The 25,545-nt window shown below is 48.9% G+C and overlaps 1 protein-coding gene across 1 annotated transcript; it reads right to left on the bottom strand.

Moving 5' to 3' along the window:
- Positions 1 to 9,206: 9,206 nt before the first annotated feature.
- On the bottom strand, positions 9,207 to 25,172 carry Eno1 (enolase 1). Its single transcript, XM_020157496.2, has 12 exons — positions 25,016 to 25,172; positions 21,784 to 21,877; positions 18,536 to 18,631; positions 17,080 to 17,138; positions 15,575 to 15,644; positions 15,029 to 15,162; positions 14,678 to 14,900; positions 13,029 to 13,226; positions 11,763 to 11,964; positions 11,202 to 11,310; positions 10,996 to 11,054; positions 9,207 to 9,627 (listed from the first exon to the last, which is right to left on the bottom strand). Exons 2-12 carry the CDS (start codon positions 21,866 to 21,868, stop codon positions 9,561 to 9,563), a joined length of 1,302 nt encoding a protein of 433 aa, XP_020013085.1. The 5' UTR covers positions 21,869 to 21,877; positions 25,016 to 25,172; the 3' UTR covers positions 9,207 to 9,560.
- Between the last annotated feature and the right edge of the window lie 373 nt (positions 25,173 to 25,545).

Below are 25,545 nucleotides of genomic sequence, written 5' to 3'. Positions count from 1 at the left end.
AGGGGACGTTCCCTCTTTCTGCGGGTGTCCCCTTCTTTTTCCCTTGAAAGGCTGAGCAAAAGTCCTCAGCAAGCAGGAAATTTTAAGCAGGAGGATCTTCCCCCAAAGGCTGAGAAATCAGAATGGGACAAAGAAGTCTCACTCTGACCTAGTTGTATGGCGCTGCGCCTGGCCACAGCATCGCGGTGACACTGGAGAGAGTAGGGTAGGTGTTGACAAGGACTTGCTATCCAGGAATTTTGCTTTATCTAGTGACAGCTCCATTCATCTCAGCCAGCTTTGCCCTGGCCCCAAGCCTCGGCGGGCCAAAGGCTGGAGAAATGGCCGGGAAACGCGCCAGCCGGGCCAGCCAGCCCTGCGGCCACCCGCACGGCCAGCCGGCTGCAGGCGCGAGGCCCAGGGCTCTGGGCGGTCCACGGCGCCCCCTGGCGGCCGATGGCAGCCCCGGCCCGCCTGCCCAGTGGAGGATGGGGAACCTGACCTGGCAAGCTTCTTAGGCCTCACTCCAGTCCTAGCCTGACCTCTGCCTTGGGAGCGGATGGAAGACCAGCCACTCTCAGGCCAGGAGTGCTGAAGCGGCACAAGCATAAGGCTGGGGGAGGAACTGGGTGGGGTGGGGGCCTCCACCTAGAAGGGCTTCTCTCTAGCCTCTGGGCATTCGCGGGAGAGGCGGCTCCACATTGGTAGGCAGCTTGAAGGTAGACAGATTGAAGGATGCCTCCAGCATCCTAGGCGAGCGCTCTACACTGAGCCACGCCTCCAGCCATTAGGGGATTTTCTTTTCTTTTGCAGTCCTTGAACTCAGGGCCTCATGCTTTCTAGGCAAGTGCTCTACCATGTGAGCCACTCCGCCAGCCCTGTTTTGTATTGGGTATTTTTGAGATGGGGTTGCAGTCACAGTTGTTAAGATTTACATTAAAAAGACATCTTTTGCCGGCTAATCCTAGCTACTCAGGAGGCAGAGATTAGGAGGATGGAGGTTTGAAGCCAGCCAGGACAAATAGTTCATGAAACCCTATCTCGAAAAAACCATCACAAAAAAGGGCTGATGGAATGGTTCAAGGTGTAGGCCCTGAGTTCAAGCCCCAGTATCACACACACACACACACACAAAAAGACATCTTTTCAACAAATGGTGTTGGGGCACCTTATACAAAAATTAATGAAGTGAATCAAAGACCTAAATATAAGAGCTAATACGATTAAACTCTTAGAAACATAAGCATAAACCTTCTAGGCCTTAGAAGAGGTAACAACATCTTAAATATGACACCAAGGGCACAAGTCAACAAAAGAAAAAATATAAGCCAGACTTCATGAGAATTAAAAATTCTGCATGTCAAAAGACTCCATCAAGAAAATCTATAGAATGGGAGAAAATATTTGCAAATCATGTATCTGACAGTATCAAGAATATTTAAAGAATTCTTACAGCTAGGCACCAGTGGCTCATGCCTTTAATCCTAGCTACTCAGGAGGCAGAGATCAGGAAGATCATGGTTCAAAGCCAGCCTGGGCAAACAGTTCTCCAGATCCCATCTTGAAAAAACCCTTCACGAAAAACAAAAAAAGGGCTGGTGGAGTGGCTCAAGGTGTAGGCCCTGAGTTCAAGCCCCAGTACCAGAAAAAAAAAAGAGAGAAAAGTGAGTGGCAAAACCACCTGTGGTCACTTTCCTGCTCTTACTTGTTGGTGGCCCAGAAGTTTCTCCTGGTCTGAGAAGCCTGGGTTTCCCCAGGCCCATCACTCTGCAGGGGGGCAGCCAGGGAATAGCAGAGGACTCTGAGTGCTGAAGGTCCAGGGCAGGCCCTTCCTCAGGACCTCATGATCCCACTTCTGAAAGTGTCTCGTGTCTGCTGACGTCATTCTCCAGTTTTCCTTCTCCTTCAGTCACTGCCTGAGGTCATGCTGTTGGAATTCAACCACTAGCAACTTTTTTTTTTTTTTATTGTGGTACTGGGGGTTTGAACTCAGGGCCTTCACCTTTATTATTATTATTATTATTATTGTTTTATTATTCATATGTGCATACAAGGCTTGGGTCATTTCTCCCCCCTGCCCCCACCCCATCCCTTACCACCGACCCTGCCCCCTCCCTTCCCCTCCCCAACCGCCCCCTCCACACTCGGCAGAAACTATTTTGCCCTTATGTCTAATTTTGTTGAAGAGAGAGTATAAGCAATAATAGGAAGGAACAAGGGTTTTTGCTGGTTGAGATAAGGATAGCTATACAGGGCATTGACTCACATTGATTTCCTGTGCGTGTGTGTTACCTTCTAGGTTAATTCTTTTTGATCTCACCTTTTCTCTAGTTCCTGGTCCCCTTTTCCCATTGGCCTCCATTGCTTTTAAGATATCTGCTTTAGTTTCTCTGCGTTGAGGGGAACAAATGCTAGCTAGTTTTTTAGGTGTCTTACCTATCCTCACCCCTCCCTTGTGTGCTCTCGCTTTTAGCATGTGCTCAAAGTCCAATCCCATTGTTGTGTTTGCCCTTGATCTAATGTCCGCATATGAGGGAGAACATACGATTTTTGGTCTTTTGGGCCAGGCTAACCTCACTCAGAATGATGTTCTCCAATTCCATCCATTTACCAGCGAATGATAACATTTCGTTCTTCTTCATGGCTGCATAAAATTCCATTGTGTATAGATACCACATTTTCTTAATCCATTTGTCAGTGGTGGGGCATCTTGGCTGTTTCCATAACTTGGCTATTATGAATAGTGCTGCAATAAACACGGTGTGCAGGTGCAGGGCCTTCACCTTGAGCCACACTACCAATCCTTTTTTGTGATGGGTTTTGTCAAGATAGGGTCTTGAAAACTATTTGCCCAAGGTTGGCTTCCAACTGTGATGCTCCTGATCTTTGCTTCCTGAGTAGCTAGGATTACAGGTGTGAGCCACTGGTGCCATGCTCACTAGCAGCTTTGAACAGATCTTTGCAACTTTAAAAAGACTTCCTCACTTTTTTTCATTGAGCTTCTAAAATTCGAACTCCAAGGTCCTCCTTGAGAGATTGCTGGGTGCCTTGTATGTGGCACATAAAGTCGCCTGGTGTGGCCTGTGTGGCTCAACCACTTGCTCGTTCAGATTGGGGATACCTGCCATGTATCAGACACCCTTCCTGGTGCAGGATCCACTGTGGGGAGCAACAGAGCATGGCGCTTCCAGTGGAATGAAGGAAGGATAAATAAAGTGGACACGGAACATTTCAGGGCACAGGGAGTGCCTTGAAGGAAAACAAGGTGGGAGGGGATGGTGCTGACTGGGGCTCTGTGCAGTGCATTTTGAGGAGAAGGCAGCACAACTTTGTCTCAAAAGTCTTTCTCAGCTGGATGCTGGTAGCTCACACCTGTAATCCTAGCTACTCAGGAGGCAGAGATCAGGAGGATCATGGTTCGAAGCCAGCCTGAGCAAATAGTTCGTGAGACCTGATCTCGAAAAAAACCCATCACAAAAAAAGGATGGTGGAGTGGCTCAAGTGATAAGCACCTGCTTAGCAAGTGTGAGGCCCTGAGTTCAAACTCCAGTGCAGCAAAAAAAAAACAAAAAACAAAAATGGAAGTCTGACTGACACATGGTACAATATGAATGACCTCGGAAATACGTGCTGTCTACAGGTACACCTTACCGATCATTTCTGATCTCATCTGATCTCAGAAGCTAAGCAAGATCAGGCCTGGTTTGTACTTGGATGGGAAACAGTAATGCTAACAGAAACAAGCCAGACGAAGGCAGACAGTGTGATGTCCTTGTATGAAATATCTGGAACAGGTGGCTTCGAGGAGACGGGAAGTGGAACAGTTTGCCAGGTGCTGGAAAGGGAGAATGTGTTGTTGATGGAAAAGGTCTGGAAACAGAGAACAGTGATGGTTACAACAGTTTGGATGCATGTAGCCCCTACAAATTGCACACCTAAAAATGGCTCCAGTGGTAAATTTTATCACCTACATTTGACCACTGCTAAAGAAAAGCACTTGACCTTGTCTTACACAGTGATCTATCCCAAGGACTGAGACTCAGGGAAGCTGCAGCTCCTTAGGCCTGAGCCTGCCCTTCTTAAAAAGGTGCATCGAGGCAGCTGTCTGGTGGCCAAATGAGGAAGCCTGAAGGTGCCTGTCATTGGTTAGCGCCTCTCTCAGGGTCGCTGTGCGAGGTGACATTGAGGGTTTTAATTGCTCCTGAATTAATGTGCTTCTCACCCCTGGGGTGCTTGGGTTTAATTACTGACTTAGGTCACATATGCAAATGAGTCTATCATTCCTGGTCTCCCGAGCCCTCCCACTTTGCATTAAGACTTAGCAGGACAGAGCTGCAACGCCACTGGCTAGGCTGGCCTCCTGGTAGAGCTGAGGAGCAGAATCAGATGAAGGTGGTGCCTAACCCATGTTCTGGGTCTAGACCAGCTGGAGAATCCAGGTTGTGGTGGGGGTCCCTGCTACCTGAGGGCACCCGGAGATCAGGCTTCAGTAGTGGAGGAGCGCTGAGGACCTGAATTCATGGATTCTTTCGGGTACAGGAGTTTTACAAGAACAAAAGAATGGGGAATATCTCCCCTGCAGTACCAGGGGCAGCAGTCACAGAAGTCTTGGGGGGCAGAGCAGGAAGGTAAGTAGAGGAAGCAGGGGTGGGCGGGCAGCTGTTAGAAGTGAGTAGCCAATTATTGTCTTCTGGGAATGAAAGCCGAATGTTCACTTCCAATTCTATACAGCCTAGGTATTAAACATTTTCACACGAGACCCTTGTTTAAGACTTTGGAAAGTAATTAGAAAATTTTTGACCTTTCCAGGTTTTTTTTTTTTTTTTGGCATCACTGGGGTTTGAACTCAGGGCCTTACACTTGCTAGGCAGATGCTCTACCACCTGAGACTCTTGGCCAGTCCCCTCCTCACTTTTTTTTTTTTTAAAGAGTGGGGCTTGCAGTGTGGCACAGGCTAACCTCAAACTTCTGATCCTCCTGCCTCAGCACCTGAATGCTGGGTGGTGTGAACCACCAACCCTAGCTAAAAATTTTTGTCTTTTCTTTTTGGCGCTGGGAATGGAACCCAGGGCCTCACACATGCTAGGCAAGTGCTCTATCACTGAGCTACATCCCAGCCCCTAGAATTTTTTTTATAAAACAGAACGTGGCACGTTTCCTGGGGTCAGATACTGACTGGGAAAGGGTTCAAGGAACTTCCAGGGCTACTGGAAATGTTGGCATGATTGTGGTACCGGTTACTCAAGTGTATTTGTTAGAACATATTGAACGGTACAATTAAGATGGATACTAGTTATTTAGTTTTGGTGGGATGGGGATTTGAACTTGGAGCTTTCTGCTTGCTAACCAGAAGCTCTACTACTTGAGCCATGCCTCTGGTTCATTTTGCTCTGGTTATTTTGGAGATGAGGTCTTGGAAACTATTTGCCTGGGCTGGCCTCAAACCACAATCCTCCACATCTCAGCCTTCCAAGTAGATGAGATTTACAGGCGTGAGCACTGGCACCCAGCTAGGATGGATACTTGTTATTGGATGCAAATTCTACCTCAATAAAGTCAATTAGATAGCAAAGGGGAAGAGCTGGAGGGGCTTTCCAACATAGACCAGCAGAATGGCTCCCCTAGAGGTGGACGAGAGGAAGTAGGACCATTCTACCGTCAACAGGGAGGTGTCTGGAGAGAGCAGACACCATCAACGTCCACAAGTACACCTGGGCAGCAGACGTCAAGAACTGCCCCTCAGGCACTCAAAGAGATCCAGAAATTTGCCACAAAGGAGATGGGGACTCCAGGTGTGCACACTGATACCAGGCTAAACAAAACCTTGTGTCCAAAAGGAATACAGAATGTCTCCTATCACACCTGTGCAGCATCACCCAGGAAAAGTTAAGAGTGAAGATTCACCAAGCAAGCTCGATCTATACGTTGGTAACCTCTGTACTTTTACCGCTTTAAAAAACCTAGACAGGTAGAGTGCCTGCCTAGCAAGTGAAAGCTCGGAGTTCAAACTTCAGTATATTGCCAAAAATAAACAAAAAAAGAACAAAAAGAAGCCCTAGGCAGGGCTGGAAGAATATCACGAAAACTAGTGAACATTGCTAGTTGTCAAGTAGTTACACACACACACACACACACACACACACACACACACACGAGCTGGGAGTGGAAGCTCCCAGGACCCCAGGGAGAATTGGAACCTACTGAGCCAATCTGCAGTTTTTTTGGGTTTTTTTCACTGGAGTTTGTCTGGGCTTTGTGCTTGTTGGGCACTTTCTTTAGCCATTGTGTCATGCCCCCAGCCCTTTTGCTCTAGTTCTTTTTGTTGTTGTTAGTCTTGCTTTTTGCTCAGGCTGGCCTGGAACTTCGAGCCTCTGGATCTCAACCTCTGCATAGCTGGGATTACAGCTGTCAGCCACAGTGCCCGGGTGTCATCTGCAGTTTAGCCAGACCTCAGAGCTTCCCGTATTCTAAACACTTCCCCTTTGTCCCTTTCCTCTTGCACAGGGAGGATGTCATGTGGGGTTGTTTTAGCTTTTTGTTCTGAATGGAGGGTAAGTCGGTGAGCTGCTTCACTGTACTCAGTACACGGAGAAAACCATGGGGTGGTATTTGCCCCAGTTCACAGATTAAGAAGCTGAAGTGAGCCACAATCTGGAGCCATGTGGCCTGGCTGGGCTCTGCACTGTTGTGCTGGGATGTAGCTCCTGTGGGAGGCCTCATTTGGGGCCCTGCTGCTCAGATGGAGCTGATCTGGCTGCAGGCACAGGCCCAGCATGGAACCCACCTCCGAGCAGCTCTGTGGACTGTGTCAGGGGCCTCAGCTGCCATCTTCCTGCTTCAGCTGAATTCGTTATAAAGGAAATTACCAGCAGTTGGGGCTTCTTTGGGAAGCCTGGCTGCCTCCCATTGTCCCCAAGAAAGCTTGGCATTCCCTCTTGCCACCCATTTACCCCAAGCCAGTGGTTTTCAAGCTTGGCTGCACATTGGAGCCAGCTGGGAACTTTAAATCCTGATGCTTCCGTTCCACCCAGATCGTGCCAGCCTAATTGGTCCTGGGAGTGCCCAGGCCAAGTTTGAGAACAACTGCTTCAACCATTTGCCTGGGCTGGCTTGGAACCTCCATCTCCTGATCGCTGCCTCCTGAGTAGCTAGGATTACAGGTGTGAGCCACTGGTGCCCTGCTTCAATTTATTTTTGTTTGGATGCCAGAGGTCCAGGAATTCGGGGGGTAGACAAGCCCCAAGAGACAAATGGAAACATATTTGTACTATGAAGTTTCAAAGAAAACACAAAGCAAGCAGTGAATGCTAACAAATGCTAAAGAAACTTAACTTTAAAAACACACTTTAAATTCCTATAAACCCGTGTAATCTGAAGACATTTAGGATCCCAGGCCTATTTTAACTGTTTCACTGCTAGGTGCCAGTGGCTCATGCTTACAGCCCTAAGTACTCAGGAGGCAGGGAGGATCACAGTTCAAAGCCAGCCCAGGAAATAGTGCTCCAGACCCTCGTTCAAAAATAACCAACCCCAAAAAGGTTTGCTGGTAAAGTGTCTGCTTAGCAAGTGTGAGACCAAGTTCAAACCCCAGAACCAGCAAAAAAAGAAAAAAAAAAAAAAAAAAAAGGACTGTCAGACCTAGTTCAATGACTCGTCTCCTTCCAATGTTTTCAGATTGTTAGAAAACCCTGGGAAGAAGTCGGAGTGGTGGTGCACACTTATCCAGGAAGGGGCATTTTTGGTTGCACGTGGGGCAATGTTGCATGGTGTGATTTTGTTATTTGGAGTCTCAATTTTAGAAATGTGCATGGAGGGGCTGCGATGTGTCAGTCTGACTAGGATCCCTGGCTATTCAATCAAATACTAACCTAGGATCACTGGGAAGGTACTTGCAGTTGTAATTAAGACCATTAATCAGAAACGTTTTCATTTTGTAGTGCTGGGGTAGAACCCAGGGCCTTACAGTACCAGGCAAGCACTCTGCCACTGAACCACACCCCGAGCCACAGCTTAATGGGGGAGGGGTGTCTCAGAAGCAGGGCGGTTCCCCACCTGTGAAAGGACAGCGAGCGAAGCCTGGGTCCTGGAGCTCCATCTGCTGCTCAGTTCCCTTCTGACCTGCACCCTTCAGGCTTCCAGGACCCAGAGGCCAACCCTTAATACCTGCACCTCCTAGAGGTTCAACTCTGTGGTAAGGCATGACTGAAGAGACAAACTCTGACACAAATGTCCACGGGAGGGCCCCCTAGTTCTCTGACTGTGGACAGCATTAAAACCCAATTCAAAGTACTCTGATCAGTTTTTCAGGGGAAGAAAAATACTAATAAAATACAAGATCTTTTTTTTTTTTTTTTTTTTTGCTGCACTGGGGTTTGAACTCAGGGCCTTCACCTTGAGCCATTCCTCCAGCCCTTTTTTGTCATGGGTTTTTTCAAGACAGGGCCTCATGAACTAGCTAGCTACTGTTTTCTGAGTAGCTAGGATTACAGGTGTGAGCCCCCAGGGCTGGCTACAAGACCTCTTTAAGGGGCAGATAAGAACCACCCCATTTCACCTTTTTTACACAAATGCATTCATCACACACTGAGTTCAATGTCACCCCAGACATCCTAATGGTGCTTTCTGCAACATTAAGCTTCTTCATCTGCAGCACACAATGCCGCATTAACTACATGCAGCTGAGCAGATGAGATAAGGCTGGAGAAGCTGAGGACAATGTTGTTAACTTGAATGAGGTTCCAAGGCCTTCAAAGGCTGTCTCCCTCCTGTTACCATTGTTTTTGAGATAGGGTCACTATATATACAGTAACTATATATAGCTGAACTCAATCCTCCTGTCTCAGCCTCCTGAGGCTGGGATTACAAGTGTGTACCACCACATCTGGCCCTTTTAAAATCGCTTTACCTGCTTTCCCCAGGAGAACCCACGTTCCATCCCTGCCCAAGGTGGCCTGTATGCTGCTGGGAGTCTTCTGGTTGCCACCAGATCATCTGCATTTGTATCTCCTGAATAAGATCTCTTCACTTGGAAGTCTGTCTCCCCTCCAAGGACACGTGGACTCCACCCCCCCACCTGCCTCAACTGTCCTTCCTGAGAGGACTGACCTCTCACCCACTCCCCATGACCCACAGCCTCGAGCTCTCGCAGGCTTGTATCCCACCACCCTAGGGGCTCCAGGAAGACACAAGGGACAGACTCAGCAGCTTGATCTACACACGTGCACAAGTTCTTTTGGGTCACTGAGGCTTTTATTTTGCACATAAAACCACTGGGGATCTTGCCTGTGGTCACCACAGAAATCATGCTGGAGGTATACAAGGCTCCAGACACTTGGCAAGCAAGATGACAACAACGATTTGGACCAATGACATGATTACAGAGCTAGGGTTTCCAACAGGGCTCCCGGTGGTAGGTGTGGCTTCTGCACGAATTCTAAGGAAGCAGAGGCAGGAGAGGGGAGCTAACTACCAGAGGCCCTGCAAGCACTGGGCAGGGCCTTGCTTCACCCTCACTGACAGGGGCAGGGTCTATGTAGCCGGTGGTGACTGAGGGTTTTGAGGCTCACCTGCCCATGGCTTACTTAGGCCAGGGGGTTTCTGAAGTTCCTGCCAGCAAACTTGGCCTTGCTGCCCAGCTCCTCCTCGATTCTTGGAAAGCACAAAGATAGAAAGTCAAACCCCAGTGCAGAAGGCCCTCCCTCCCACCTAGGCGTGCTCAGGCACAGAGCCCTGCTTCCCCAGGAAGAAAGAACCCAGAGCAGCTCTCCCCTGTGCCACGCTTATTCTTGAGGCCCAGAAACCAGTGTGTCTCAGGATGCCCCTACCCTGCCTCCTTCACCTTGCTCGTCCAGTGAGCTTTTCCTTCTCTTCCCCTCTCTGTTGCCAAAAGGCAGAACTGAATAAACACCAGGACTGCTATTTCTTGAATATAAAAATCCTAACACAGCCAGGTGCTGGTGGCTCACACCTGTAATCCTAAGCTACTCAGGAGGCAGAGATCAGGAGAACGCAGTTCAAAGCCAGCTGAGTTCAAACCCAGTACCACCCAAAAAAAACCCCAAACCAAACAAAAAACAATCCAAAGCCAGCTGAGGCAAATAGTTCCGTAAGACCCCATCTTGAAAAAACTCATCACAAAAAAGTGGTGGAGTGGCTCAAGGTGTAGGCCCTGAGTTGAAGCCCCTGTACCTTTTTTTTTAAACTGAAAGGGCAACTCAGGTTCCTCATTCAACGGCAGGGAAAGGAGACAAACATACTGGACGACGGCGCTTGGATCCTTCTATTTGGCAGCACTGGGTTTGTACACAGGCCCTGAACCATCTGAGCCCTGCCCTATCCCCTGTGTAACACTGAACCCAGGCTGAGATGGACTCTGAAACTCTTTCCCTAAGCTGGTGTTGAACCACAATCTTCCCATTCTCCATCTCCCATGGAGCTGGGATTACAGCTGTGAGCCATGCTGCCCTGCTACTGTCTGGATCTTGATGTTTAAAATAAAATGTGGTGTAACATGACCAGACACAAAGAACACAAACAATGCTGCACCTGACCTAAGGACAGCAATCCTGTTGCTCCCTCTGCCTTCATGCTGACAACTCCCAGGGTGAAGTTATAAAGAAGGGATAAATAAGGAGAACTTATGAAATGGATGTTCCTGTTCCCCTAGGGCTCCCCAAGAACACAAGAGGACAGTGGGGGGGGGGTCAGAGTACCCAGCAGCACAGACCAGTGGGCACCCAGCCTCTGCCCTTTGGCAATTTGCTTCAGTTCTCCAAGCCCTGGTTTCCTTACCCTTAAAACAAGGGCAGGTCAGGTACTACAGTGCTCTTCTATCTCTGAAAATGTGCCTGTATAGTCAAAGGGGCCCTCTTCTACCCCTCACCACAAAATGGGAGCACTACATAAAACAGACTTCTATTTCTGGTCAGCACTGCCAGGTGCCTGCCTTAGGATATGCTCTGGCCCCAACCCAGAGATGCATCCCCCAGACCACACCATCACCAGAAGTCTCTTTACCTGAGGAGCTGGTTGTACTTGGCCAGACGCTCAGATCGGCAAGGTGCACCAGTCTTGATCTGGAGAGAAAAAAGAAAAGACCATATTGTTGGGTACTGAGTCTTCGTGGGCACTGTGGGTGAGGAGAAGGCACCATGGCTGAGACAAATCCTTAAGGGGGCCAAGCTCCCGCCCTCAGATAAGCTGTCACTTTACACAGCACTCACCTGCCCAGTGCAAAGCCCCACCACCAGGTCAGCAATGAAGGTATCCTCAGTCTCTCCAGAGCGATGGGACACCATGACACCCCAACCATTGGACTGGGCCAGCTTGCACCTGCAGTCAGGAAACATCACCTTCCCTCACCGTATGTCCCATGCTACCACTCCTCTGAGCCCACTGCTCCTCATCCCTGGGAGACATGTGGAGGGCACGCGTCCTCAACAAAGCCTCAATGTCTGGCTTTGTCCAGAGCACAGCTGGGACAATACCAGAGGATGACCCCGGTCCTCCTCTGAAGGACTCTAACCCAAGAGCCTTCTCATCATCTAGTCATGCAAACCCTTGGAGGGGACAGACTGGTCGTCCTTCACTCTCACTGAGTTAATTCACCGAGCCATGTACTCCATGTGAAATTTAGCCACAGGGAGTCAGACTCAAGCCACCACTGACCAATGTACCAACCCCTTGGGGCCACAGCCTAGTTTAAGAGCCAATCTGTGGGGCTCCCCAACTCCAGAAGTAAGGCACTGTGGCTCTCTCCCTGCCTCTCCCTGGGAGGCACTTACGCCTGCAGGGACTCGGTCACTGAGCCGATCTGGTTCACTTTGAGCAGGAGGCAATTGCATGACTTCTCGCCCACAGCCTTGGCAATCCTCTTCGGGTTGGTCACCGTGAGATCGTCGCCTACCACCTGGATGCCTGCAGTAGCCGTGAACTTCTGCCAGGCTTCCCAGTCATCCTGGTCAAAAGGGTCTTCGATGGACACCACTGCGGAAAGGAGAGATGTGTCATCTGTGAGCGCCCTGGCTAGACTGCAGTGCGCAGCCTCTCCAGCTCAATTGCTAGCATCTGCCTCCCACCTCCCAGCCAACACAGGAAGGGCTCCTGCCCAGCTCTGGAAACACTGCCCACCAGCCTCCTGCAGTGGGGCATGAAAGCTGCCCATGCTTGAGCCTGAATGTTTTTTCTCCAAATAACTTTGCAGCCCAGGAGGACCTTGGACTCTATTCTCTTGCCTCAGCCTCCCAAGTGATAGGATTACAAGCATATGTCATAATGTCCAGCTCAGGTTTGTGCTTACCTGCCCAGGTGGTTCAAATTTGGTGCCACTGAGGATAAGTACAGAGCTGAAAGCTCAGAAGTATGAAGGGGGCTGGGGTGGGGCTCAGTGGTACAGCACTTGGTTAGCATGCATGCAAGCCTGGTTCCATCCCCTGTACGTTAAAAAAGTGTTTCTAAAAAGCACAAAGATTGCACTCGGGAGGGGTATGCGTGCGTGTGCGTGTATACTGACACCCTGTCTAAATAAACAGTAAGACTGAGTCTGGATCTTGGTTCAATTTTGACCAAGTTACTGAGTGTGACAGTTAAGTGCAGGGCCTCTGGGTCAGACTTACAGTCTCAATACAGTACTTCAGTTTCCTCTCCTGTAAAATGGCAGGGACAGTCCCTATCCTGTGTGCATCAAATGATGCAGAGCCTAGAGCAGAGCTCAGCTCATAGAAAACACGAAAAATAATAGTAAGAAGGGACGGTGTGGCTCAAGGCTCAGCTTCCACCCTGTATGGGATGCGGGCTGCGTCTGCCTCCAGGTTGTATGACAGTCACACTGTACTCTAACAACTCCACACACTGTTGCTGCTGGTGCCTGACGACTCATCCACAGCAAGAACCACTGTGAGGCCCTATGTATGCGTGCTGTGTGTGTGCTGTGTGGACCAGCCCCAGCAAAGCCCCCTTGGGGAGGTCTACAGCACAGACACCCCACCCTCTCACCTCAGCAGCCAGCCACCGACTGCAGCTAAGAGGGGATGGTGACCCAGAGCACTAACCTGGGTAGTCCTTGATGAAGGATTTGTAGAGGTCAGCCAGCTGGTCAGGCGTGATGTACCTGCTGGCGTCATCAGGAGACTTGAAGTCCAGGTCATATTTTCCAGACCTGAAGAACTCAGAGGCAGCCACATCCATGCCGATGACAACCTTATCAGTGTAGCCAGCCTTCCCGATTGCATTCTTCAGCAGCTCCAGGGCTAGAAATAGACAGGGCAACAAGTGTGCACAAAAGGTATGCAGAAGTAAGATTTCTTTTTAAAGCTGCCAGGTGGGGACCCTAACAGAAGAGCAGGAGATGCTCTGACCCCAGCCACCAACTTTGAGGATGGCAGGTACTCCTTCCTGCTTTGTGATAGGAAATCACTGGTCAGGGCCCTTGGGCATCACCAAGTGGGAAATTCATACTCTAAGAAAAAATGCTACCAAATTTAGTGCCCAGGAACAGCTGTGCTGGCAAGATACGGGTGCAGTGATCAGATGCAATCAGCTGTCCTGTGCAACTAGCTTCAAATAGAGCACAGGCTGGGATCCAAGAAGGGGCCCAGGAAACAAGAGCCACCTCCAGGGTGTTCTGCCAAGAGCTCTGGGGAAGTGTGTCCTAGCCCAGTTTGAAGAGCTGACTAGACAACTGGCTCTTGTTTCTCACAAAGACCCCCAAAACTGTTGGTTTAAACCGTAGAAAAGTCCATTTTGTTGGTCAAAAATGTCCAATTATCAGTCATCTCATATGGTTAGCCCCACAACCAGGATGTGTATTAGGATGAGTATTTTCTTTCACTAGTTCCTTGAAGGCAACAGAAACACCATGCTTGAGTATTATGTATCCTCCCAAAAAAAAAATGCTTAGCAGTGAATAATTGTCTTAGAACTTTCTGGACTCTCCACATGCTTCTTACATTTAACTGCCTAAAAATATCAGAGCAAAGCCTAAATAAACCAAGCCTATTAAAAAATTACTATAGTTAGGGCTGGTGGAGTGGCTCAAGTGGTAGAGTGCCTGCTTGGCAAGTGTGAGGCCCTGAGTTCCAAACCCCAGTGTTGCACCTCCCCCCCACCAAAAAAATCATTGTAATTAGCAAGGTACGGTGGCATGTGCCTGTAGTCCCAGCTACTCGGGAGGCTGAAGCAGGAGGACTGCTTGAGCCCGGGCAACAGGTAACAAAGTGAGACCCTATTTCAAAATGAGTATCTGGCATGTCCCTGCATTACAGCACATCTCAAACTTTGCCCATGCAGTGTAAAAGAACAGCAAGGAACGAACCACCTCTCTACACCTCAATCAGCCCCACTTGATCTGTCAAACCCAATGACGAAAAGCCTTCCTAGGTATCTATCTATCCACTTATCTCAAACAGGGTCTCACTACATAGCCCAGGCTAGCTTTGAACTCTATCCTATTCGTCTCCAAGGTGCTGAGATTACACCACACGTGGCATCTTCTATATTTTTCCTATGTATTTTTTGAGACATGTTGCCCAAGCTGGTTTGAACTGACAGATTTAAGTGATCCTCCTGCATCAGCCTCCAGAGCAGCTGGGACTACAGACATGTACCACTGCAACATCTCTGCAGGGTCATGAGCTGTCCCCACAGTGGCAATAGAGAGAGACAGTTTCACACAGTTCAGGGTGTCCTTGAGCACTTTTACCTTCCTTGTTCTCCAGGATGTTAGGTGCAAAGCCGCCCTCGTCGCCCACGTTGGTGGCATCTTTCCCGTACTTCTCCTTGATGACGTTCTTCAGGTTGTGGTAGACCTCTGCTCCAATGCGCATGGCCTCCCTGAAGCTTGCAGCCCCCACGGGGAGGATCATGAACTCCTGCATGGCCAGCTTGTTGCCGGCATGAGAGCCGCCATTGATCACATTGAAAGCCTGGGGTAGACGAGAGCAGCGAGGTATGAAGCAGCCTGGAGGAGCCAGCCCACTGAGCAGCAGTGCACGCCCACCCAGTGGTCACCAGGTTCAGGTGGACCAGGTCCCTGTTCCAACAAGTCACTCACAGGGACAGGCAGGATGACTTCAGAGTTGCCAGCCAAGTCGGCAATGTGGCGGTACAGGGGCACTCCCTTCTCCACAGCACCAGCTTTGCAGACCGCAAGAGACACCCCCAGGATGGCGTTTGCACCAAACTTAGCTAGAATGGAAGAAGGTGAATGAAGTCATTTCTTACTTGGCAACCTCTGTCCCACTGGCTTTCTGCCTGTCTGTACTGCTGGGCTGCACCCCACCTTGGACCACATAAGAAGTTTCTTCGTCCTGCCCTTTCACTTCACTCTTCAAATAATCCTCTCCCCAGTCCAGAGCCCCTTCCTTGGATGACAAATGCTTGACAATTACACAAACTGCTTGACTATAAAGGGCAAGTCTCTTGAGTACCCTACAGGCATGCTGCTGTCCCCTGGGTGGGCCCGATATTTAAAATGTGATTTCTTAAAGTGAGGCATAGAAACAGGAAGAGGCCAGGGTATAAAGATCTCTTACTAACGGTTTTTTTTCTTTTTTAAAAAAGGTTTTCCCCAGCAAAGGCTCCACCTTGGGCCACTCACATTTATTTTCGGTCCCATCCATCTCGATCATTAGTTTGTCGATCTTCTCCTGTTCCACAACGCTCAGTTTCTAGAGGAGAGAGAGAGGGAGGGGGAGGGCTGATGGACAGGTCCCCTGCATGACCTTTGCTCTCCTGCCATGGAATCTGTAGAACTTTGGAAGTGCACAAAGTCAAAATCAATTCTGTGCTGTTTGTTTTATAGATTGGGCATGGAGCTCGGTGGTAGCATATGTGCCAAGAGTGAACACTAAGCTGCCTCTGACTTGCTTTAATGGTATCAGGACAACAGAGACAGTCTACCGCAGGAGTCCAAGGTGACATTGTGCACAACACAGACCTGTCTGGCACATGCTGTAGAAGCTATTACTACAAACAAGAACTACTCTTTGGAGCAGTAAGTAACAAAGGTCACTATTCTCTAAGTGCCTCCCTCTGCCCAGCGCCCAGTTTTCCCGGGGCTGTCTCTTGGCTAAGATCCAAGCTCCATCTTCCAGCGGATGTGTAATTTTACACATGGTCCACAATCATTTGATGAAACGTTGGACTTATCAAAATGGATACCTGATCAGACTATAATAAAACTGGTGTCTTGAAACCCGACTAAGCAGTTTTTCAGTAAAAACCAGCATTACTTTAAAAGCTTCAAAATTCGTGCTTGATTTTACGCATAAAGTTCTTTATATGAAAACTGAAATACAAAAACTGTCTATAACCTTACGATGCCATGTTAACAGCCCAGTACCTTTGCCATCACTGGGAAAGCAGTCACCCAGGAAGACAGCTTGGAGGCCAACTCTTAACCAACAGTGAGTTATCTTCCCCCCCAAATTGGGCAGGGACCAATTAGATGGTGCCACAAAGACCAGGCCAAAATAAGCACACTTGGAGAAGTGACAAAGGAACCCCTCATTTCCATCAGTACAGAGGCAAATTCAAGGGAGGAGGAACTAGATATGAGTAGAACAGACAAGGAGGCCATGACTGGTTGATGGCTTTCCTGGACAGGGGTTTGCAAACCATTCCCATCGGGGAGCACTGTGGGGACTATGAAGGGCACAGGAGGGTAAATCAGGCAAAAATTCATGAGGAGGCTGAATGGACAGCCAGGGCCCTATTTTTACCTGTTTGACACACTAGGTTCTAACAAGATATAGGACAGGGCTGGGAACCCAGGGCTTTGGACAAGCTAAGCACATGCTGTACCACTAAGCTGCACCCCCAGTCCCTCAAGTAAGATCTTACTTAAAAAGAATTCACTTTAAAAAATACTAAGGGCTCCAAGACAAGCTCCCATTCTGCTGGCCCAATTCCAGATGCTATTAGAAGTGAACAGACAGGGGACAGGTTAGATTAACAGCATGCATGAGTTACTCTTATGCACACAGGGAATCCAATCGGCTTCTACAGCTCTCAGAATAAGCTCTTCAGTGCACAGGAAAGGCCCTGGGCTAAGGTTCACTCTGGTGGCATTGATACACGTTAGTTACCAGGAGGAGGTCCTACCTTGCTAACAAGGGCAGGTGCAATAGTTTTATTGATGTGCTCAACAGCCTGTGAGACACCTAGAAGGAATAATTAAATCAAATTACTGACAGTAATTAAAATATGCAGGCTTGAGCAACATTGCAGAGATCACTGAAGGTGTGGACTCAGAAACCCATCAAAGACTCTCCATGGGACTTCTTGAACCCGTTCCCCGTTCCCCCCAGAATGGGACTTTCTGGCCCAGTCTGAGTGCTCTTACCTAGGACCCCAAGGGGTTAGAGCCAAACATAAAGCAACCAGCTCAGAATCATCTGAGGGAGGTTAGTGTCAAGACCATGCACTGGGAACACCAGCTGCACACCCAGAGGATGACTGGTGAGTTACCTGAGTGCACAAAGCTGGTGCCAGGAACTCATTAACATACTTAACAGGTCTGGAGACGCCTGCCCAGTAGAGGTAGACAGAGAAGGAAAAGAGACTCAGAAGAGAAAAGGCTTTGAAGGACAAAGGACAGAAAGTGAAAATAGAAGAGGGCAGGAAAGTTTCAGGGACAAGTGCCTTCTACAAATGCCGGCTCACTAAGCATGTATTACTATCAGGGCCCAGCGCTGTCTGGTCCACAGAAGCCGGAGCAGCCATTAAACAAAACAAGACGTTTATGTGCGGAGGCAGCGCTCACCAAGTGGAGTGCACATGGCCTTCCTACAGCTCTTGCCTCACATTCCTGAACCCCACTTCACGACAGCCCCCTCTCCTGCAGCTGCAGCCTTTTTAGACTTTTCCCTGATTGCCACCCTCCTGAAATGTCATTACTACAGATGTGCTCTACATACCCCCCTCGCCCCAGGGGTGATGCCCCACCCCAACCTGGAGAAAGCAGTCAAGCCTGTGTCACTGCTGTGACATAGCCACATGGGTTCCATCTGCAGAAAGGTAAAGGCCGAACAAAGGCCCAAAAGTCACTCTGCACATGGCTGGCCAGACTCTAGCATCACTGGGGCAGTGCTTCTGAGAACTGGTCAACAGAAAAGCAAGCTGCAATGACTTGTCAGTAGCCACTGTGGAGGGTAGGCTTTCTCACCCTTGAAGGTAAATGTTCTAGAAGGCACAGACCTGAAGAAAGGGAGTTGCACACTCAAGCTCCCTGGCCTAACGATGAAGGGGTAGTTCATAGAAGGGAGACAGATCACAATACCAATAAGCCCTAAACTCCTGACCCCCCCAAAAAAACCCCTCTTGATCCCCCCCCCCCAAAAAACACTCCTGACCCTGAGGTTCCAGGCTTAAGAACCAAGAGTCACTGTGCTGTCTTCCATGTGCTGGCATAGTGCTCACCACTGACACTGTGAGTGAAATCCTAAAATGAAGGCCCCATCCTGGGGTGCTGGGGGTCTGAGAAAGGCCAAGAAGGGGTTGGGCATGGAGGCCGGGAATGACCTCACTCCAGAAGTGGGCCGTGGGCTCCACGCCTTACCCTTCCCCATGTAGCGAGTCTTATCATTGTCTCGAAGTTCCAGAGCCTCATAGATACCAGTTGAGGCTCCGCTAGGCACAGCAGCTCGGAAGAGACCTGGAGGAGACGGAGAAAAAATAGTACTGATTAAGAAGACCAGTGGCGCTGGCAGACCGCGCCTATAATCCTAGCTACACTGGAGGCAGAGATCAGGAAGATCGCAGTTCAAAGCCAGCCTGGGCAAATAGTTCGAGAGACCCTACCCTGAAGAAAACCCATCACAAAAAAGGGCTGGTGGAGTGGTTCAAGCAGTTAAGAGTGCCTACTAAGCAAGAGTGAGGCCATGAGTTCAAATCCTACTTCTGCCCCACCTCCACCCCAAGAAAGTTCAGCAGCACCAGAAACCCAGTATCCACCACAGGTGGCTTCTGTGACCGGTAACACCGTAGCTTCCTTAAATCAACTGGGGAGACAGTCCCTTCTTTCCACTCTTCACGTTTTAGTGATTCTCAAGTGCAGATGCTACCACAAAGCACTCAACTTTCTCTAGTTTAAATCTCTTAGCAGGTCTGTGGACCACTGAGCAACACCACCCAGTAGAAAAAGAAGTGTGGCCAGGTAGATGATTGAAAATGTTCACTACTTTGGGGTTTTCTAAGCAGAAGAAAATGGAAAACAGGATTGAACTGGGGAAAAAAGGAACAGACAATAGAAAACACAGAGCTTAATTCACACTAGGACACAAATGCTGTATCACACAATGTTGCAAATATAGAAACCAGCTGTCAGGCTAAACCCATGCCATGAAGCATACAACAGCAGAGAGTAGAGAAGGCACAAGGACACATAATGTCAAAAAAGGGGCTGCAGGAGTCTGATTTCAGGGCAGCCAGTAAGAGTTAGGGGAGCAGGAGGTACAGGCAACCTGTGCAATCTACTTGAACTTCTCATCTCAAGAATGTGAGGAGCTTGTAGGGGTATGGTGACATGAAGGCAAAAGGACAAAAAAAAAAATCACTCAGGCATGATCTGTGACAGCTGCACACCTCCATTAGGTGAGAAGAACTCCTAAGTCTATGGACTCTGAGTGAAGCAATGGATCAACAGAAGTTCACTGTAACAAATGAACTACGCCTGTGGGAGATGCTGACCCTGGGCAAGGTGTGCAGGTGGAGGGGAGGGGGATGAGGAAACTCTATACCTTCTGCTCAACTTTTTCTTTTCCTTTTTGGAAAGGGTCTCACTATGCAGCCCAGGCTGTCCTCAAACTCAAAATCCTAGAGCTGGAGGCATGGCTACAGTGGTGAAACACCTACCTTGTAAGCATGTGAGTTCAAACCCCAGTACCACCAAAATAAAGAAAGAAAGAAAGAAAGAAAGAAAGAAAACACTCATGATTCTCCTGCCTCTGGGAGTGCTGGAGTTATAGGAATGTGCCTCTACTTGGCTTTCCTTCATTTTGCTAAAAGTACTCAAAAGTATGGGTAAAAGGGAAAGATGGAAGGCTCATAAATCCACCATTTTATCTATCTATCTATCTATCTATCTATCTCAAAAGGATTGGTCTGAGGATATAGCTCAATGGTAGAGCACTTGCCTAGCTGTATGAAGCCTGGTTTCAATTCCTAGCACTGCAAAAACAAAGCAGAGAAAGCTCCATTCATTTCAATTTCAAAAACTATTTTTAGCGTGGCATGGTGACTACACACCTGTGACCCCAGCACTTGGAAGGCAGAGGCAGGAGAGTCTTGACTTTGTGGCCAGTCTGAGCTACACAGTAGGACTGTCCAAAAAAAAATTTTTTTTTGACTTTTAACTGATACATAAAAGCAAATATACAATAAGGAAAATCACTTTCAGGTGTTTCAAAGTAAATGCTCTCCTTCCCCATCATCTAGTTTCTTGGGTTTTTAAAAAAGTCAATTAGTTTCCAAGTGGGAAGTTTCACCTGCTGTCTGAGCAAGCAGACCTCATGAGATGAAGGGAAATTCCCAGCATCCTGTGAGAACCCTGGGTATTCACCATAAAACACGTCCCAGAAGAGAGCAGAGTGTCCCCCACAGTGAGTAGCCAAGGCAGAGCACAGGCAGGCTTTTGGTGAATGAAGTCAAGACTTGAGGATCCTTCTTTTCTTGGGGGGAGGGAGAGGTTGAGAGGGGGCAGACAGGAAGGGAAGGGTTGGACTCCAATGCCAGGCCTGTGACTCAGACTGACTCAACTGTGACTGACAGATCCTGGTGATTTAGCAGCGCTGAGGAGCTCAGCCTGAGGCCCCTTTTCCAACAGAACCCACTGTGTGCATTTCCAAAACATCCGGGACACTGGTGGAAGTAACAGGACCAGGAATTTCTTCTTAAAGTGAAAGCTTTCAAAAGCCCCTATCTACTGTAAGAAGGGGAATGGGGTAGATAGGAGAATAATGGAGGAGATGAACCAATTCGGGGTATAAAATGTGTATATATGAAAATGTCACAATGAAACCCCCTGTGTAACTATCATATACTAACAAATATGTTTTTTTTAAAAAATCAAAGACAGAAAGGTAAAACAGGTCCTGTCCAGGTGTGGGTACCATGTGAGGGAGAAGACATAAGGGTGAAGGGTGATGTATTTTGTGTTCACGTATGAAAACAGAACAATGAAACCTGCTGAAATTGTTCTATAAAGGAGGATGAGGAAGAAAGTTTAAAGTATATTATAAACACAACATATGTAAATGTCAGAACGTATTCCCCTGTACAACTACAATGCACTAATGATTCAAACAAAACAAAACAAAATCTGTTCCTGGAGGGACTCAGCCAGGTAAAACGAAGAGCCTCTGAACTAGCCCAAACCCCAAGCCCAAAACCCACTGTCCCTGATCCTTCATTCAGGAGGAACTTTGGAACACCAATATAAGCTGCTCAAATCCCCTGGTGTCTTTTTTCTTGTCACCCTATTACACTCTACTTATTTGGTCACAGTGAGCTATGTTGCCAACCACTAGTGCTGAGACCTTAGAGGGACAAGGTCTCAAGGTATCCCTTACTTCCCTGCCTCGCTAACCCAGAAGCCAATCCAGTTTTAAATACCAAGCAACAGGAAGACAAGGGCTCCATGCCCTACTGTCCCCTGGTACCCTCAAGAGTCAGGGCCCACTAGCATGTGCTGACCAGCAAGAAAATCTGCTGCAGTGACAGGCTTTTCTCCTGGCCTCAGGCTCCCTCACTGTAAGACAAAGTTTAAACAGTGTGCCAGAAGGAACCATGGAAAGCAAGTGGACATACCTTTGGCGGTGTAGAGATCAACCTCAACAGTGGGATTCCCACGAGAGTCAAAGATCTCTCTGGCATGGATCTTGAGAATAGACATGGTGAATTTCTGTGGGGAAGCACAAAGTTCACATTTCCATCAACCGCCACACAGCATTTGCTCATTCACTCAAGGGATCACTTCTGAGGGTTCCTGGACTAGACAGAAGCTGTGCTGGATTTTATATTATACACAGGAAGGCTACTTAGTGGGGAAAAAGTGCTGGAAGGCAGTGAGAAATGCTCCTTAAGTAGGATGGAGCCAGGCACTGGTGGCTCACACCTGTAATCCTAGCTACTTGTAAGGAGGAAAGATCATGGTTCAAGACCAGCCTGGGCAAATGGTTCGTGAGGTGCCATCTCCAAAATAACCAGAACAAAATGGACTGAAGTTGTGGCTCGTGGTAAAGTGCTTGCCTAGTAAGCTCAAGGCCGTGAGTTCAAAACTCGTACTGTCAATATCTTCAAAGCCTTAAATCCTATTTCAGATGTGTCCTGTAAGAAAAAAAGGGTCTGAGAATGAGTGCACAAAGCCAAGTGAAAGACTAATGTGACGATGACACAGTGGCTCTGACATGGGTCACTGTCATTAGCTGACAGTGAGAGCTGGCATGGGAATGGAAAGGACTACACAAATAATGAAGGTCACAAGCATGATCATCCAGGAAAAGGACAAAAAAGTGGGTGGAGCAGGCAGGGGGAAAATGCAGCTTATAGTGCTATTGGGAACCGAGTTAGGCCAGTGCATTAGCATCTTCCACTGGTACAGATCTGACAGTTAGAAAGTTTGAGTTTGGAGGTCAGGAATAACCAGCTCCCACTAGCTTCTTGGTCTGTGGACTATGATCACTACTGCCATATCCCAGGCCTTTCGAATTTCACCATATGAGCTAGGCCTGGTGGAACACTCCTATAATCCCAGTACTCTGTAGCCTGAGGCATGAGAATCAAGAATTTGGCTAGTGGTATGGTTCAAGTGGTAGAGCACCAGCCTTGTAAGTTGGTTTCAACTCCAAAACTGCTTAAAAAAACAAAGTTTGAGACCAGCCTGGGCTACAAAGTGAGACCTTGTGCTTAAAGAAAGAAGGAAAGTCCACAGTATTTTGATTTTAGAATGAAAGGAGACATCAGTAATCCCATCTGATTAATTTCCTTCTTTTTTTTTTTTTTGTGGTACTGAGGTTTGAACTCAGGGCCTACTCCTTGAGCCAGTCCACCAGCTTTTTCTTGTGATGGGTTTTTGTTTTTTGATTTTTTTTTTTTCCGGAGATAGGGTCTCACGGACCTATTTGCCATCCTCCTGATCTCTGCCTCCTGAGTAGCTGGAATTACAGATGTGAGCCACTGGTGCTCAGCTTAATTAATAGCTTTCAAAGTGCTTTACCTCATTTTAAAAATTTACCAGGAGGTGATAGGGAAAGGGGTGGGAAGATGAATATGGTGCAAATAATGTAAACACATGTATGTAAATGCAAAAATGATACTTGTTCAAACTTTCCCAGGAATCAGGGGAGGAGGGATCAAAGAGAGCAGTGGAAAGGATGAATGCAAATGTATTTGATACATTGTAAAAACCTTTGTAAATGCTACAATGTAACCCCACCCAGTATAACAATAATAAAAAAACTTATCTATGAAATGTTATGAATTAAGTAAGGGAAAGATTTTAGCTTGAATGCCAAGGGGAAGAGGCTTCCTTGGAAAACACCTTGAGGGGAAAAAAGAAAGTCCCTCCCCCCCCCCTTTAGAGTCCTCCAAAAAAGAAAATTAATTGAACAATTTCTAGAACTGAAGCGGAGAACAAAATCAGTGTTCAGGAGCCATTATCTAGCTGGGTTCCCCCGACATCTTCTCCCGTACATTGTTAAGCACCAAATGGCATCTTTTTTCAAGTTTCAAAATTAGATCCTGAAGCCACCTCTGTGGTTTTATTGTCTCTGTAACAATGAAGTTTGATTCATTAGCCAAGAAAAAGGTATCTGGTTTTTTAATCATGTTCTAGTTTCTGACTTTTAGTTATCTTTGCATTTTGGCAAGTTATATACCTGCAGAGCATTTCATCTCCCACATATCTACCCAATCCCGGGCTACTACTGATTCACTTTGTAGGTTTCAAAGGTGTTTTTAGGCACTTTTTTTTTTTTATTTGAGGTACTGAGGATGGATCCCAAGGCCACGTGCCTGCTAGGCAAAAATCCAGAGCTACATACATCCCCAGGCACGAGGCACTTTACCACACACCTCAGCATTTTCTATTTCATTTTAGTTAACTAAGTGTATAAGGTTAAAACCTTATACAAAAGCTCCTCTCCAAGTCGTTACAACTCGGGGAGGGAAAGAGGCCGCTGACCGCGGTCTTCACAGCTCTTTGATGCCTAGATGGAACCCCGGACTAGGGGCAGAACAAGTGAACCCCGAAGGCGAGTCGGTCAAGGGACCACGCCGCCTAGAGGGAAGAACACAAGGCGGGGAGGCCACAGCGAGCAGGCAGGCTTCTTAAATACATCCTTTCCAGGTCAGGGCAGGCCTGTTGGTGGCCGGCCAGGAAGCCCGCTGCAGCTCTTGCCTAACAAGGGCGAGGTCTCCTGCAGCTTCCTCAACAATTTCTCTAAGCGACCCTGGTCACCTTTTATTCCGAAGCAGTGCCGGGCTGGAGCCCGGGCTTTGGTCTGCAGACCTCGGTGGAAGCAGGGGCTGCTGGCTGGGGTAGCGGGGTAGGGGAACGGGACCGGGAACTGCAGCCTCCTGGGCATCTCTTCTGTCCCTGTCCCTTCCCCCACGTTGGGAAGGGCCTGGTTTTAATGAGCACTAGGGTGATGACTGTGTCTCTTCCCACATCCTCAGTCCCCACGCCCGCTGTCACCCGTGGCTCGCGTGTGCTGTTCCTGACCTTCCGAGCCCCGTTACCGACCCCACAGCTCCATCATCACGTGGTGTGCTATATGCACTTTCCGCTCCCAGGAACCTAACGCCCCACAGGTGCGCCAGCCGCCGCCCTCCTCCTGGAGCTGAACCGAGCACCGGGCGCTCAGGGAGAGGTCCCGGGGTTCGCCGACCCCCGCCCTCGAGGGCGGCTCGCACGTGCCCACCGACCGCCCCCCCCCCCCGCATGCCGAGCCCATGGGCTCGCCGTCTCCGAGGGGAAGGGGCCCAAAACCCTGGAACCCACCCCCCGCGCTCCCCCGCGCCCCTGCTCTGCAGCTCCTACCTGGCTGCTGGATCTCGTTGCCCAGGAAAAAAGGAGAGGGTGCTGCAGACACCAAAGCGAGCTTTAGGCAGAAAGACGTAGGCGCCCCAAGACCCCGAGCTGTTCTCCGTGCCCCCGCCCCGACTTCCTGCCCAGCTCGACAGGCTCCGCCCACTTCCCGCCTTCTGGACCCGCCCCCTCCACGCCGCCTTGCCATTGGCCCCGCGCGCCGTCGCTCGGGCCCTCGCCTCCCCTTGTGGAGCCGGACTGCGGCCGCTTTGGCCTGAAATGAGTGGGGGCGACGACCAGGGGATGTTGGGAGAGTGGGTCTGCAAGGTCCGGATTCCCCAGCCATTGTGTCAGGGTGCTGGCGGACCTGCCATTGGGACCCCTGGGTCAAGCGGAGGGTCTGCGGAGCCGAGGCCCCGGAGAGAAGGCGGGGCGCCACGGCGGGCATGAGAGCTCCGGGCTTCGTCACGTACTCCGAGTCCCGCACGCACTCGGCGTCGCTCCGGCGCCGCACGTACGGCCCACGACCTTGGTGACGACCT

This window comes from Castor canadensis, chromosome 7 (genome assembly GCF_047511655.1).
Source record: "Castor canadensis chromosome 7, mCasCan1.hap1v2, whole genome shotgun sequence".
Taxonomy (NCBI): domain Eukaryota; kingdom Metazoa; phylum Chordata; class Mammalia; order Rodentia; family Castoridae; genus Castor; species Castor canadensis.
Note: the sequence above shows the minus strand (reverse complement) of the source record. Positions and strands in the feature narration are given on the sequence as shown.